Source organism: Brachyhypopomus gauderio, unplaced genomic scaffold (assembly GCF_052324685.1).
Source record: "Brachyhypopomus gauderio isolate BG-103 unplaced genomic scaffold, BGAUD_0.2 sc54, whole genome shotgun sequence".
Lineage (NCBI taxonomy): Eukaryota > Metazoa > Chordata > Actinopteri > Gymnotiformes > Hypopomidae > Brachyhypopomus > Brachyhypopomus gauderio.
Window position 1 is genome coordinate 1,001,310 of NW_027506878.1, and position 12,808 is coordinate 1,014,117.

At 38.2% G+C, this 12,808-nt stretch overlaps 1 protein-coding gene across 1 annotated transcript; it reads right to left on the minus strand.

Annotated features, from left to right (window-relative positions):
* Positions 1-553: 553 nt before the first annotated feature.
* On the minus strand, positions 554-10,505 carry LOC143488711 (uncharacterized). The gene is made up of 22 exons (XM_076987561.1): positions 8,927-10,505; positions 8,692-8,831; positions 7,635-7,839; positions 7,433-7,537; positions 6,841-7,034; positions 6,622-6,763; positions 5,585-6,268; positions 5,407-5,493; positions 5,170-5,252; positions 4,897-5,016; positions 4,763-4,810; positions 4,588-4,671; positions 4,415-4,480; positions 3,943-4,025; positions 3,659-3,719; positions 3,511-3,561; positions 3,352-3,396; positions 3,179-3,243; positions 3,003-3,094; positions 2,794-2,858; positions 1,273-1,426; positions 554-1,167 (listed from the first exon to the last, which is right to left on the minus strand). Exons 1-22 carry the CDS (start codon positions 10,503-10,505, stop codon positions 947-949), a joined length of 4,374 nt encoding a protein of 1,457 aa, XP_076843676.1. The 3' UTR covers positions 554-946.
* Positions 10,506-12,808: the final 2,303 nt, after the last annotated feature.

Consider the following 12,808-nt stretch of genomic DNA (forward strand, 5'->3'; position numbering starts at 1 on the left):
TCACTCACTCACTCACTCTCTCACTCACTCTCTCACTCTCACTCTCTCTCACTCTCTCACTCACTCTCTCACTCACTCTCTCACTCACTCACTCTCTCACTCACTCACTCTCACTCACTCTCTCACTCACTCTCTCACTCACTCTCTCACTCACTCACTCTCACTCTCTCACTCTCTCACTATATCACTCACTCTATCACTATATCACTCACTCACTCTATCACTATATCACTCACTCTCTCACTCTCTCACTCACTCACTCACTCAATCACTATATCACTCTATCACTATATCACTCACTCACTATATCACTCACTCTATCACTATATCACTCTATCACTATATCACTCACTCTATCACTCTATCACTATATCACTCACTCTCTCACTCACTCACTCACTCACTCTATCACTCACTCTATCACTCACTCTATCACTATATCACTCACTATATCACTCTATCACTATATCACTCACTCTATCACTATATCACTATATCTCTCACTCACTCACTCACTCACTCTATCACTCTATCACTATATCACTATATCACTCACTCTCTCACTCTCTCACTCACTCACTCACTCACTCACTCACTCACTCACTCTATCACTATATCACTATATCTCTCACTCACTCACTCACTCACTCACTCACTCACTCACTCACTCACTCACTCACTCACTCACTCTATCACTCACTCACTCTATCACTCTATCACTCACTCACTCACTCACTCACTCACTCACTCACTCACTCACTCACTCACTCACTCACTCACTCACACAGACACATACAGACACACACACATGTTATGCCTATGTTTGCAAGGCCCACTCTGATCTGATCAATTTTTTTTGTGTTAAAACAGACCGGTCTTTTTAGACCGGAAACACTAAAGTTAAAAACGTGAGGTCAACAAAACCACAACTTCAACAACAGACCTTTTAGAAATGACCTCCTGCTTCAAAAAAGCAATCCTGGCAACAGAAGTCCCACCAGTCCACAGTGGAATAAAATCCCTGCACTTCTCCTCGTTTGCCTCTTCCCCTGTAACCTGGTGGACATGCCTTGAAGAGGGACTTGCAATTCAGGCATTCAGAGATGCTGTAGTTTACCCTATATTCCTCGCAAAATTCTCTGGAGAATTTTTTCCAGTTGACAATGCCTGTAGTAGATGATAGCAGTAAAGTAGAGGTAGATGTTTCATGAGAGTTAATATCACTTATTGTTTTGATTACATTATTATAAAATCTACATGCATTGCACTTACTATCCAGCCAGGAAAAGTGGGCCTCTCGCTTAAATCGGGCATCACCAACAACATCCCTGAATCTTTTGCACACCAAAGAAAGATTCATGTATGCAGAATCACCCTCTGCCAGGATCACCTCTTGCAGTATCTGTGTCAAGATCTCAACAGGGAGCTAGAGCGAGAGCCCAGAGCAGAAGAGAGAGGGAACATGAATTTGCACATACATACAGGTGCACCTTCATAAATTTGAATTTCATTGACAAGTTATTACAGTAATTCAGCTGAATGTGAAACTCATAATATGTAGATTCATTACAAACAGAGTCTATGCAAAGTGTTATTTTAATGCTGAGGTCAATAAAAACCCAGTCAGTATCTCAGGAAATTAGAATATTTTGAAAGTTCAATATTGTCATGGTGACACACTCTAATTAGCTAATTAACGCATAACACCTGCCAAGACTTCCTAAGCCTTTAAATGTTGCTCTGTTGGTTCAGTAGCTACACAACCAGGGGACAGACTGCTGACTGGACAGTGCTGTATCCATGCAGATTAATAGAAAGTTGAGTGGAAGGAAAAAGTGTGGTAGAAAGGCACACACAGACATATCCTGGACATGGGCTACATCTATCACATGCTTTGGGTCAAGACACTCATGACCTAGAGACAAGCTCAGAAGTGCCTTATCTGGACTAAGGATAATGAGGACTGGACTGTTGCTCAGTGGTCCTGTTTTCAGATGAAAATTAATTTTGCATTTCATTTGGAAATCAAGGCCCAGAGTCTGGAGGAAGAGTGGAGAGGTACACAACCCAAGCTGCTGGAGCCCCAGTGTGAGGTTTCCACAATCAGTTATGGTTTGTGGAGCCATGTCATCCGGTGTTGGCCCACTCTGTTATATCAAGTTCTAAGTCAGTGCAGCCATCTACCAGGATGGAAACAGTTTCATTTTCCAGCAGGACTTAGCACCTGTCCACAGCCAAAAGTATCAATACCTGGTATTCATAGTATCACTGTGCTGCTTGATTGGCCAGCAAACTGACATAAGCCCTATAGAGAATCTATCTCTGAAGAGGAATATGAGAGACTCCAGACCAAACACTGCAGATGAACTGAAGGCCACCATCAAAGCAATCTTTGCTTCCACCTCAGCAGTGCCAGAGACTGATCGCTTCCATGCTACGGTGCACTGATGCAGTAATTTATGCAAAAGGAGCCCCGACCAAGTACTGAGTGCATATACTGTACATACTTCAGTAGAATAACATTTCTGTATTAAAAATCATTTTTTAATTGGTCTTATATAATATTGACATTTTCTTAAGATACTGATTTTTGGATTATCATTACCTATAAGCCATAATCAACATTAAAAGAAATAAACGCTTGAAATAGATCTCTCCGTTTGTAATGAACCTATTGGAGTTTCATGTTTTGAATTAAAGTCACTTTTCGATGGAATTCTAATTTCTTGGCATGCACCTGTAAAATGTATGCCAATACAATTATTTTCAGGCTTTATAAAAGTTTTTTGCAACCTGTAGGAATGATGTTTCTTTTGCAAGGTCATCCTCTTTTGATGCGTCCTCCATTTCTCTTGCATCTGTATATAAATATATGTACATACATAATTTAAGTCACATAAATAAAAAATAAAACGTTTCAAGTTAATTATACATCGTACTTAAAAAACAAGAACATACATTTGTAGTGACCTACGGTCCTGTGTGCATGTGTGTTATTATACCAGCTTCATCGGTGTCTTGCTGGAATTTCTGTTTCTTACTAGGAGGTCCGTCTTGTCCATCTTCTCTTTTGCAAAATCCAGAATGTTGCAGCCTTTTGCAGAAAAAACATACACACAAAAGGTGACGATGCATGTATAGCGCAAAGTAATTTAAGAAGACATGAAAATATACCTACATTTGTGCAGGAAAGTTCCCTATTAGCAAAGCACACCACCATCTCCTAAGCAAAGGCATGTCCTCCTGAGCAACAATAAAACAGCAACACAATGAAAAGAATAATCATTCACTTCATAACAATGAACTGAATGGAATTTTGAATTAAATAAATTAGATTAATTAATGACTTACTTCTGTAAAGTCAAACTCCTGACCCAGTGCAATGTACAGAGTATACTGACAGTACAAAAAAAAGTATGTTTTGAATTAAATACTAGTCAGGGAATCCTGCATTAAACAAGCAAGCCTAATGAGATACAAAGTTTAGACAACTTTCACCAGTCTACCTACCATAAGCATATATATACCACAGCTGTTGCCCCTTGTTTGTCTTGGGATTCCCTGTTAGGTTTGATATATGTAGAAGCAACCAAATTAACCATCACAGCCCATTATTGACCACAAGTAGATTTTAATTTGAACGTTAAATATTTTTTACCTCAAATGAATCTGCAGTTTTCTCTGTCCATTTTCGGTTATCAATCATCTTTGCTATCTTTCTATTAAAAAATCATTTGGACAATATACATCACTATGCAAGCTTTAGTGATCAAATCATTATTAATTATGCCATACTGTTGAACTATAGATGTTAATATCTCCAATTTCACATAGGACATTGGTATTGCTACTACAGAACAAAAAAAAAAAAAAAAGAGAGAGATTACAGTTTAAAACAGAACTACTGTAATCTCAGAACACATACAGAACACTTGAATAAACCTGAATATTGTAAGGTGCTGGCCAAACACATCTTGCTCAATAGGGTCAAGAAAATATATTTCTCTCTCCTTTGGTTTCATAATCTGCAAAATGCATATACACGTTCTTCCATACAATTTTCACAAAAGATATATGGCAGGAATTCACTATTTTATTCACAAATGGCCAACAAAACATGAGCACACAAGTATAACTGTTTGAGTGAGACCAGCTGAGTGGAATAAGGTGTGTTGAGTTCAATGAAAACCTGCAGCCACACTGGCATTCTATTAATATGGTTGAACACCTGGGATGTAGCACATGTTGTGTATGTAATATTACAGTAAACATGGAAAAGGCAGTACCGCCACCTGACCACTGTGCCAATGACAAAGTACACCATGTATTTAATTTGACAATCAAACTACAGTAATTAAAATTCTTAAAATATTTATTTAAAAGGTTACATAGGTACAAAACGCACATCACTTACACATAGCACCCAGTGCCCAGGCATCCAAGAGGGAAATGCCACCATGTCTTTTTGGGTGAGGTCAGCCTGTTAAATCAATAATTAACATTAATTTAATTCAGAAATTTGACAAATACACAAAAAATTGTCAAATAATAATAAAAAATCTGGAAATGCACTGCATGAAGACTCACAGGAAAGGATAACTGCGGATCTGCACAAAGAGGTGGCAGCCAGGTTGCCACTACATAAGAGTCTGCAATAAAAATATCTATATCCTATAACAAGAGGAAAAATGATGTATACATAATTACATACATGTCAGCATTTATTATGTGTCATGAATAAAGGAACTGTTTAGACACTTACCAGGCGAAAAGCTGTTTGTTCTATAAATCTGAAGCAGCAATTGGCAATCTAGGGGAAAAAAGTTTAAAATTACAATAAGAAAAAAAAATACTATTTATTCATGTTTTTGTTATCTTTATTCACAGTATTAATACCGTTGCTTCAAGACATTTTGGCAGTCCTAGTGTCCAAAAATCTGAACGTGTCAAGACAGTTGACCCCACCCTGGCAATTTGTTCACTTGGGTGTTTTGTGGGGTCTAATGCATATGTAATCTAAAAAAAAGATTAAAAAAGGGAATTACCATTTTTAAAGTCCCTAAAGTTAAACAAATACATAAATGCAAATTTCATTAAAAAATACGATAATAAAAATAAAATATTGATATATATTGATAAATAAAAATATTGATAAAAATCAATAATGACCATTTTCTGGCATTGTGGGTGTAGTGGCTGCCCCCACACTGCTCGACTTGGAAGCATGTCCTTGTTTATCCAGGAATGTTTATCTATAACATACGATCAGCAGTTGCATCAGATATATACATTTTTAATTATTTCTTTTTAATCACTCACCTTTTGCAATCATCTTGTGTGTGCTATTCAACTGTGTAGATTAGATACACAATACATATTTTTATCACTTCAGAAATTGCCACTCACGTCTTTCTTCTTTTGTTTCCAAAATCTTGCATGCATCTGCCCCAGGAATTCTCTTTTGATCTGTGGAAAGTGTTTGCAAAGTTGCACCTAAAAAGTGGAAAAGAATCTTTGATTCTATGCACACACTGGAATTTAATTTTAAGTAATTTTCATTTGAAGACTTGAATTTAGAACTTACCATTACATGGAATGCTTCTCAATGATGAGCTTTCCTTGCAAATGACAGCTTGCCCAAATGTGTTTACAGTGACTTTGGCATTTCCCATTGCTTTTTGGACATGTTCAGTTGTCTGTTTGTTTTGTAGTTGGTTCCTGTGATGGATAATGTTTCTAATCAGGAATATCTGCACACTTGGAGCCATCATATTGAGAAAATAATTGTTTCTTTCCATTTGTGAAAAAAGTTGCTCTGCCACTTGACTGTTCATCCATCCTGCAAGCTCTGGCACAAGAGCGATCCTTCTTAAAACATCTTTACTATCTTTAGAGTTTGATTCATGAAGGGTATCATACAAAACATAGTGGTCAGAAGAACCAGTTAAGGGGTGGCCACCATCATCAGGAATCTTCTTCTTTTCTTTAAGCCAAGAAAGATGTACTTTGATTTTTTCCTCATTTGCAAGCTGAAGATTTTCTTCTGTTGGGCTTAACAATCTTCCCTCGTTGGGAGTAAATGGCAGCATTTCTGGAACTCTCAAGTTGCCATGAGTTGCTAATCCCCTCGCAAAGTCATAGACTGTTACATTAGGCATATACTTCCATGACAGTAACAAATCCATATAGTCCCTTGGACTTTCAGCTCTCATGTTAAATTTCACGCTGTACACAATGCCACAAGGACACATAATAGTAGCCCAGCCACCTAAGGGGAAACGTATACAATAAATACAAATGGTTCAAAAGATGATGAATGTAACATACACATTGCTGTGGGGAAAACTGGAGCAAGCCCAAAATATATTGATTTTATCCATTGTTCTGGGCTGGTAAGAGTCCTGATTTAAACCCTATAGAGATATTTGGCCTCACATTAAACACAAATTAACTCTGCAATGTTAAGTTCTGCTAAGTGAAAAAACACTGGCTTACAAAACTTCAACAATTAAAGAATATAGTTAATTAATATAATTGTTTAATGGTTTGTTGGTAAAATTATATATATATATATATATATATATATATTTTTTTTTATTTATTTTAAGTAGAACACCTTACCTGAAGCTCCCCAAACCTTTTCAAAAAGTTTGTCATAAGCATTTCTGCTTTTGATTTCCTCCCGAAGTCGAAGAACAAGATCCATTTTGGAACCCGATGGATCCACACCACTCGATCTACACAGCTTTCTCACATCGTCTACCTGTTATAAAAAAAAGTGTCAGTGGCACACACAAAGCTCTGTCAACTAAATGCTCAAAATGTTATAAGCTTACTAACTTTGAGGTTTAAAACTTCATTGAGAAGCCGGTCCTCTGAGACATCTAAATCTGCCATTTCTGCTGGGTTTACAGAATGGTGGACTTTTTCCCATTCTGTGTTGAGAACATCATTGCACCTTCGTGTGTGAGGTCCAATCCATGGTGCCCAGTATGCATATGTTGGATGAACCACAAAGGGGTTCTGCAGTGTGCCTGTTTATCAAACAGAACATTACAGCGTTTAAAGAAGATTCCATTATTTTGTTCTGCATCGTTTAGTGTCTGAAATGCTATTCAGAGAAGTTTGATATAAAATGGTTAATTGTAGAGACATCGAGTGTGTAGAATTTCTTGACACCTGTGGTAATTAGAAATTAGGGTTAGGTGATGCCCACAAAGAAAATATGCCCATTTTAATGACTATCCACCAGTGAACTTACATGGGCCTTCTGTGTGTATGTGGAATGATGAAACATTTTTGGGGGGACTATTTAACACCCCCACCATAAACTGATATTTTACATATTAAAAATTAATTTATCTTTACCAAGACTTGGCTTTTACAATCATTTATGTGAAAATTATTTTTTCAAACAGCATTCACCACTTACTAGATACAAATCCATGGGCAATCATTTCCAGTGCAATAGAGTTCCAAAATTCTTCCAGGTTAACTTCCCCATTGTAATTAGGAGGTGGTGCTGGGATCTCACTTACTATAGAAAACAAAACATCAACCAAATTACTGATATGCTGTGAATACAGACAGCAACTGCCTTCAGCTGAACTGAAAAACAAAAACTGTTTTCCTACCTGGCATGTTAAAAACACCCTTTCTGTGAAGATCCATTACCACAACAGCTGGGTGATGCCCACATTTGACACATGCATAAGTGTATTCATGCTGTGTTAATGCCTCAAACTGAAGGTAGGCATGAAGCAATTTGTTGTGAGGAGGGAGTTTCATGCCTGATGTTAGCTCCATTGCCTCAAACACTCTTCCTGCAGCATTATGTGTCTGATAATCAAACAATAAAAAGCTCACTTCAAGACGGTGTCACAATGTGTTTTATGTTTTATCCTGTCTGTGCACTTAAAGGCAAAAACTTTAACAAACAATATATATTTCAAAAATATCTTGTGGGACTGTGTTGGGAAACATGTGGAGAACCAACAAATGTTTTTATAGGAAGTAATTGGAAAAACTCATTTAAAATGCAAGACCATATACTGATATACAACATACTGATAATCAGTTATATGGCAATGATTATTAAAACAATGCCTCAAAACAAAAGTTATTATTTGTACAGAACAGAGGAGCAACAAAGAACAGGTATGATGTGGGTGTTGGATCATTCTCAGTCCAGTAGTGATAGTGATTTTTAACTGCAGCAGCACTGCTCTGTCTGATGTACTCACACCAGCGCCATGTCAGTGTCACTACATTGACAACACCCACATAATACCTGTTCTTTGTTGGTCCTGTGCAGTTCTTGTGTTCTGTAAATACAAGAACCTTTGAGGCATTGTTTTAATAATCACTGACATAACTGATTATCAGTATTTTGTATATCAGTATTTGGTCTTATCTTGCTTTTTAAGTGAGTTTTTCCCCCCAATTACTTCCTATTACAGTTTCAATTTCAGCTCTGTGGGGTCCTGATTGAAGAACAGGGTAATAAAGTATACAGAGAAACAGATGTACTACATAACAGTAGAACAACATAGTGCTTCTACATGGTAAGTGTAGAAACATGGAGGTGGTTATAATGAAGTGGCCAGTCCGTGTATGCATAATGTAAGAGAGTATTTTAGTCTGTGAGCATACAACAATATGAATTGAACAGTACAACAAGTAATATATTACCTGAAGGGAGGCTCTCAAGTACAAACACAAATGAAAGTCCAATATGATGTGGTCGTTATAATTATGGAGGCCATGGGACCATTCTTGATATCTGTATACCATTCCACACCTGTAGCAACTCTTACAGAATGTTGATATACCTAAATAAATAAACAAACAAACAAACATTGTGTAAGGGTTGCTTAATGAGAACATATGTAAAAGTTAAGAAGAATTCCTTTAACAATTTACCTACCTTCAAAAACATTAGTAAGCGTAATTATCTTTGCCTTAGATGTGACAAGAATGGGGTCACTTAATGGAACTTGCTCCTTACACTCAGTGCAGAACTCTTCAACAGGAATTAGAGAATGAGGAGGTGCATCAGTGATTGGTTTCTTTACATCTGCAGGAAGGTCAACTGGAACTTTTTTTTCCTGAAAGATGTATCTAACAATGCGCTCCAAATGTTTGCCTTTAGGTGGATATACATAATCCTCCACATTGTCACTGCACTCTTCCTCATTACGAACATCAGTAATTGTCCAGTCTTCTAGTGGTTCTGTTGAACGTACTGACCTAAACAGGTGTTTCTTGGTTTGAAATAACAGCCACTTGGCTACATATTTGTGTGGGCAGGACATTTTTGCCTTGACACACGGACAGTGCCAGCTGTTTGCTTTTGCATCATAGCATACCATCACTCTCCCTAACCGACTATAGTAGGACTGTTTTTTTTCAAACACAGAAACATAGTGCTTTGTAGATGAGCCCATGTTCACAGATACGGCCAAAGGAGCTTGTTCCTGGGCTGCCTCTTTCTTCTTCTGAAGGCACTGAAGTTTTTTGGCTTCACCAAACCACTTGGCGGAAACCATTTCTGTTAAGATCTCATCTTTCAAGTTTTCCATGGTTTCCTGCAAGCAGCAGTAGTCTAGTGATCTCTGATGGCAACAGCGAAATGTTTTACACCCACTCCTAACAGCCACCTCAATATTAACATTGCACTCATCAACTTCACAAGCATTCTGAAGATCTGAACCCCACAATTTCTGTGCAACATGGATTGGAACTGGAGGCCCGTGGAAGGTTTTTGTAACAGCAAAGATTCCTCTCTCAGGGTCAATGCACTGACTTCGTAGACAAGTATCTGCAGTTATGTCTTTAACCATTGTCCCATGTTTCCTTTTCAGATGCTTTTTGAAATTCTGGGAATACAATGAGATGTTACAATGGGGACACTGAATTTTGTTTCTGATACTTTGACTCTTCAGAATCGGTTGAGTATTTTTTGATGGGAGAAACATTAACTGCTTACTGGGATCTACATGTAAATCTGTAGGGATTTCTTTGGCTGTTGCAGATGCAGGTGGAGGGACAAATGGTCTTCTTGGTTCCCCAGGTGGAGAGGTAAAAGGACTTTTTAATGTCCAGGGTAGGGGAGCAGAGGGGCTTCTCTGTGTCCCAGGTAGAGGGGCAGAAGGGCCTATTGGAGTGCCAGGTAGAGGGGCAGAAGGGCCTATTGGAGTGCCAGGTAGAGGGGCAGAAGGGCCTATTGGAGTGCCAGGTAGAGGGGCAGAAGGGCCTATTGGAGTGACGGGTAGAGGGGCAGAAGGGCCTATTGGAGTGCCAGGTAGAGGGGCAGAAGGGCCTATTGGAGTGCCAGGTAGAGGGGCAGAAGGGCCTATTGGAGTGCCAGGTAGAGGGGCAGAAGGGCCTATTGGAGTGCCAGGTAGAGGGGCAGAAGAGCCTATTGGAGTGCCGGGTAGAGGGGCACAAGTGCTTCCTGGTGTCTCAGGTGGAGAGACCTGTTCCTCAGATGAAATTTTAGACATCTTGACATAACATGGACTACATGATGTAAGATGTTTCATGTAGCAAATCTTTCTAATAATTGTTTGTCCACAACAATAACAATGATAGTGTGGACTTTTTCGACATGTCAGGTGACATTTGTATATTGTGAACTCTGGGGGCGGAAAAAGAAAGTAATCTATGTGAGAAATACAGCTAAACAAATCAGTTCCTCATAAAGAGTAGATATACAAAACATAACTAATTCACTAATTCACTACTTAAAAACACAATACTAATAAATGCCTACATTTTAACATTTATATTAATTATTAATTTACATATGTTCAGGCCAAAACCAACACAAAGTAATTTATTCACTACCTCCATGGTAAACACATCGACCCTTGTGAGACTCAATGTGCCGCGTAGCAGTAATGCAATCAGAAGGTTTAAAAACCTTAGACGCACAAAGTGGACAGTGATATAGTGAACATATACTGCACTGCCCATCCAACACAAGTTTTTCAGTGGTTTTTGTAATACTCGCGTGACTCTGTAGATAACAAGAAGAAAACAGGCATGCTCACATCGACATTAACCTAAACCGCTCATACGTTTAACATGTAAACGAACAAGGCTAACATTATCATTTCATCTTAGCGAAGACCGCAACGTGGCTTGTACAATATTATTAACTAAACGCAACAATTACTGTATGTGACAAAAACAAAGACATTCACAGCAATGAAAAATACATTAAACTTTTGAGACATTTGTTTTACTTACGACCATCTTGTCCGGCAAGCAAATGACTTGCAAACAACTCTCTTGCAAACAACTCTCTTGCAAACAACTGTCTTGTCCGCTGCCACAAGTCGTACCGCAAAAACCTCCAAATCTGAAAAAACCTCCAAATCTCAATATGACCAATAACAACGGATCTAAGAGAAGGCCACGCCCATTTGGAGTTAAGGTCGGCCTGTTTGGAGTTTAGTCCCTCCTATTTGGAGCTGATCCAGCCTGCAGGAATACGTACTTGGAGTATTTCGGCGCGCGTGTAAAAACACTGGCTCTGATTGGCTACCATAACGCTGCATTAGCCAATCGCTTACTGACTTGTTAAGTTAAACAGGTGTTAGAGAACTGTGACCTATCGAGATCTGTTACTCCTCACTAGCCTGGGTAGCGGTACGCTCGGATTACTGCGCTCGGATTATTATATATCAATATAGTAACGCACCGCTTCTAATGACCAGTAACGTCAACGGCGTTGTAACGACAGGAAAAGTAATTAATTATATTATCCCGTTACTGACAAAATGACGCCGTTACCTAACGCCGTTATTTTTAACGGCGTTATTCGCAACACTGTTAGATATACATTAAGCAAAAATACATGATGTGGTTGTCAATCGTGGTCCTGAAGTAGTTTTTATAGTATTTAATATTTAAAAGTATTTTTGCTTGCTTGAACACACCCATTTAAACTCAAACAGCATGTTAATATGGTAATTAGTTAAATAATTTGTGGTTCAAGCAGAGGAATCTCCAAAATGTGCAAGCCAGTGCATAGATGATAACTGTTTTATATTCGGAGCCATTTTCAAAAGGTGGAACTACATAAAACACATTCCCCATCAATATGAAGAACCATTTTGTAATGCAAAGAACAATTTAAGCATGAAATGTTCTACATACAACCATTCATTTTATTACAGAACAATTGAACCATCTTTGTAGTCAGTGTAGTCTAGAACAGCACTGAAAACCACTGATCCACCCTTATGATATATTAAGGTCTACATTACCCAATTTGAAGGCCTCTAGTAGTTTCCTGAGTTGAATTACTGGCAAGACTTCACAAATATCTTCTTGTTGTACATATCGTAGGTCGTCTTTATTTTCTACTCCACAATTCTGAAGTATAGAGATCAGCTGTCCACAAGTTTCTTCAGAAATATTGGGCAAATCCTTGAGAATGATGGCCTTTATGTCTTCAATCAAGAGGGACATCTTTGTACAAGGACAGAAAGGTATGGTGAAGAATTAGTAATGGCATGCCACACACCATGTACTCAGGCAAGGGGTAGTAATCTAGCAGATTCTTGTGGTTAACACAACACATTTTCCATAATGGTTTAAGACTATAAGCACCCATGTCAGGAAGACGCACAGCCTGATGCTCCTCTGTAATAAAATGTATTTCTAAACCCTCATGAATGAGAATTACTTTAATTTTTCCCACTACAAGGTCTTCTTGTTCACCAATCAAGATGTACATGTTCTTTTTGTATTTTGTGCCCTTCACTGTAACTTCATGTGCTATCTCAGTGTTGAGAGA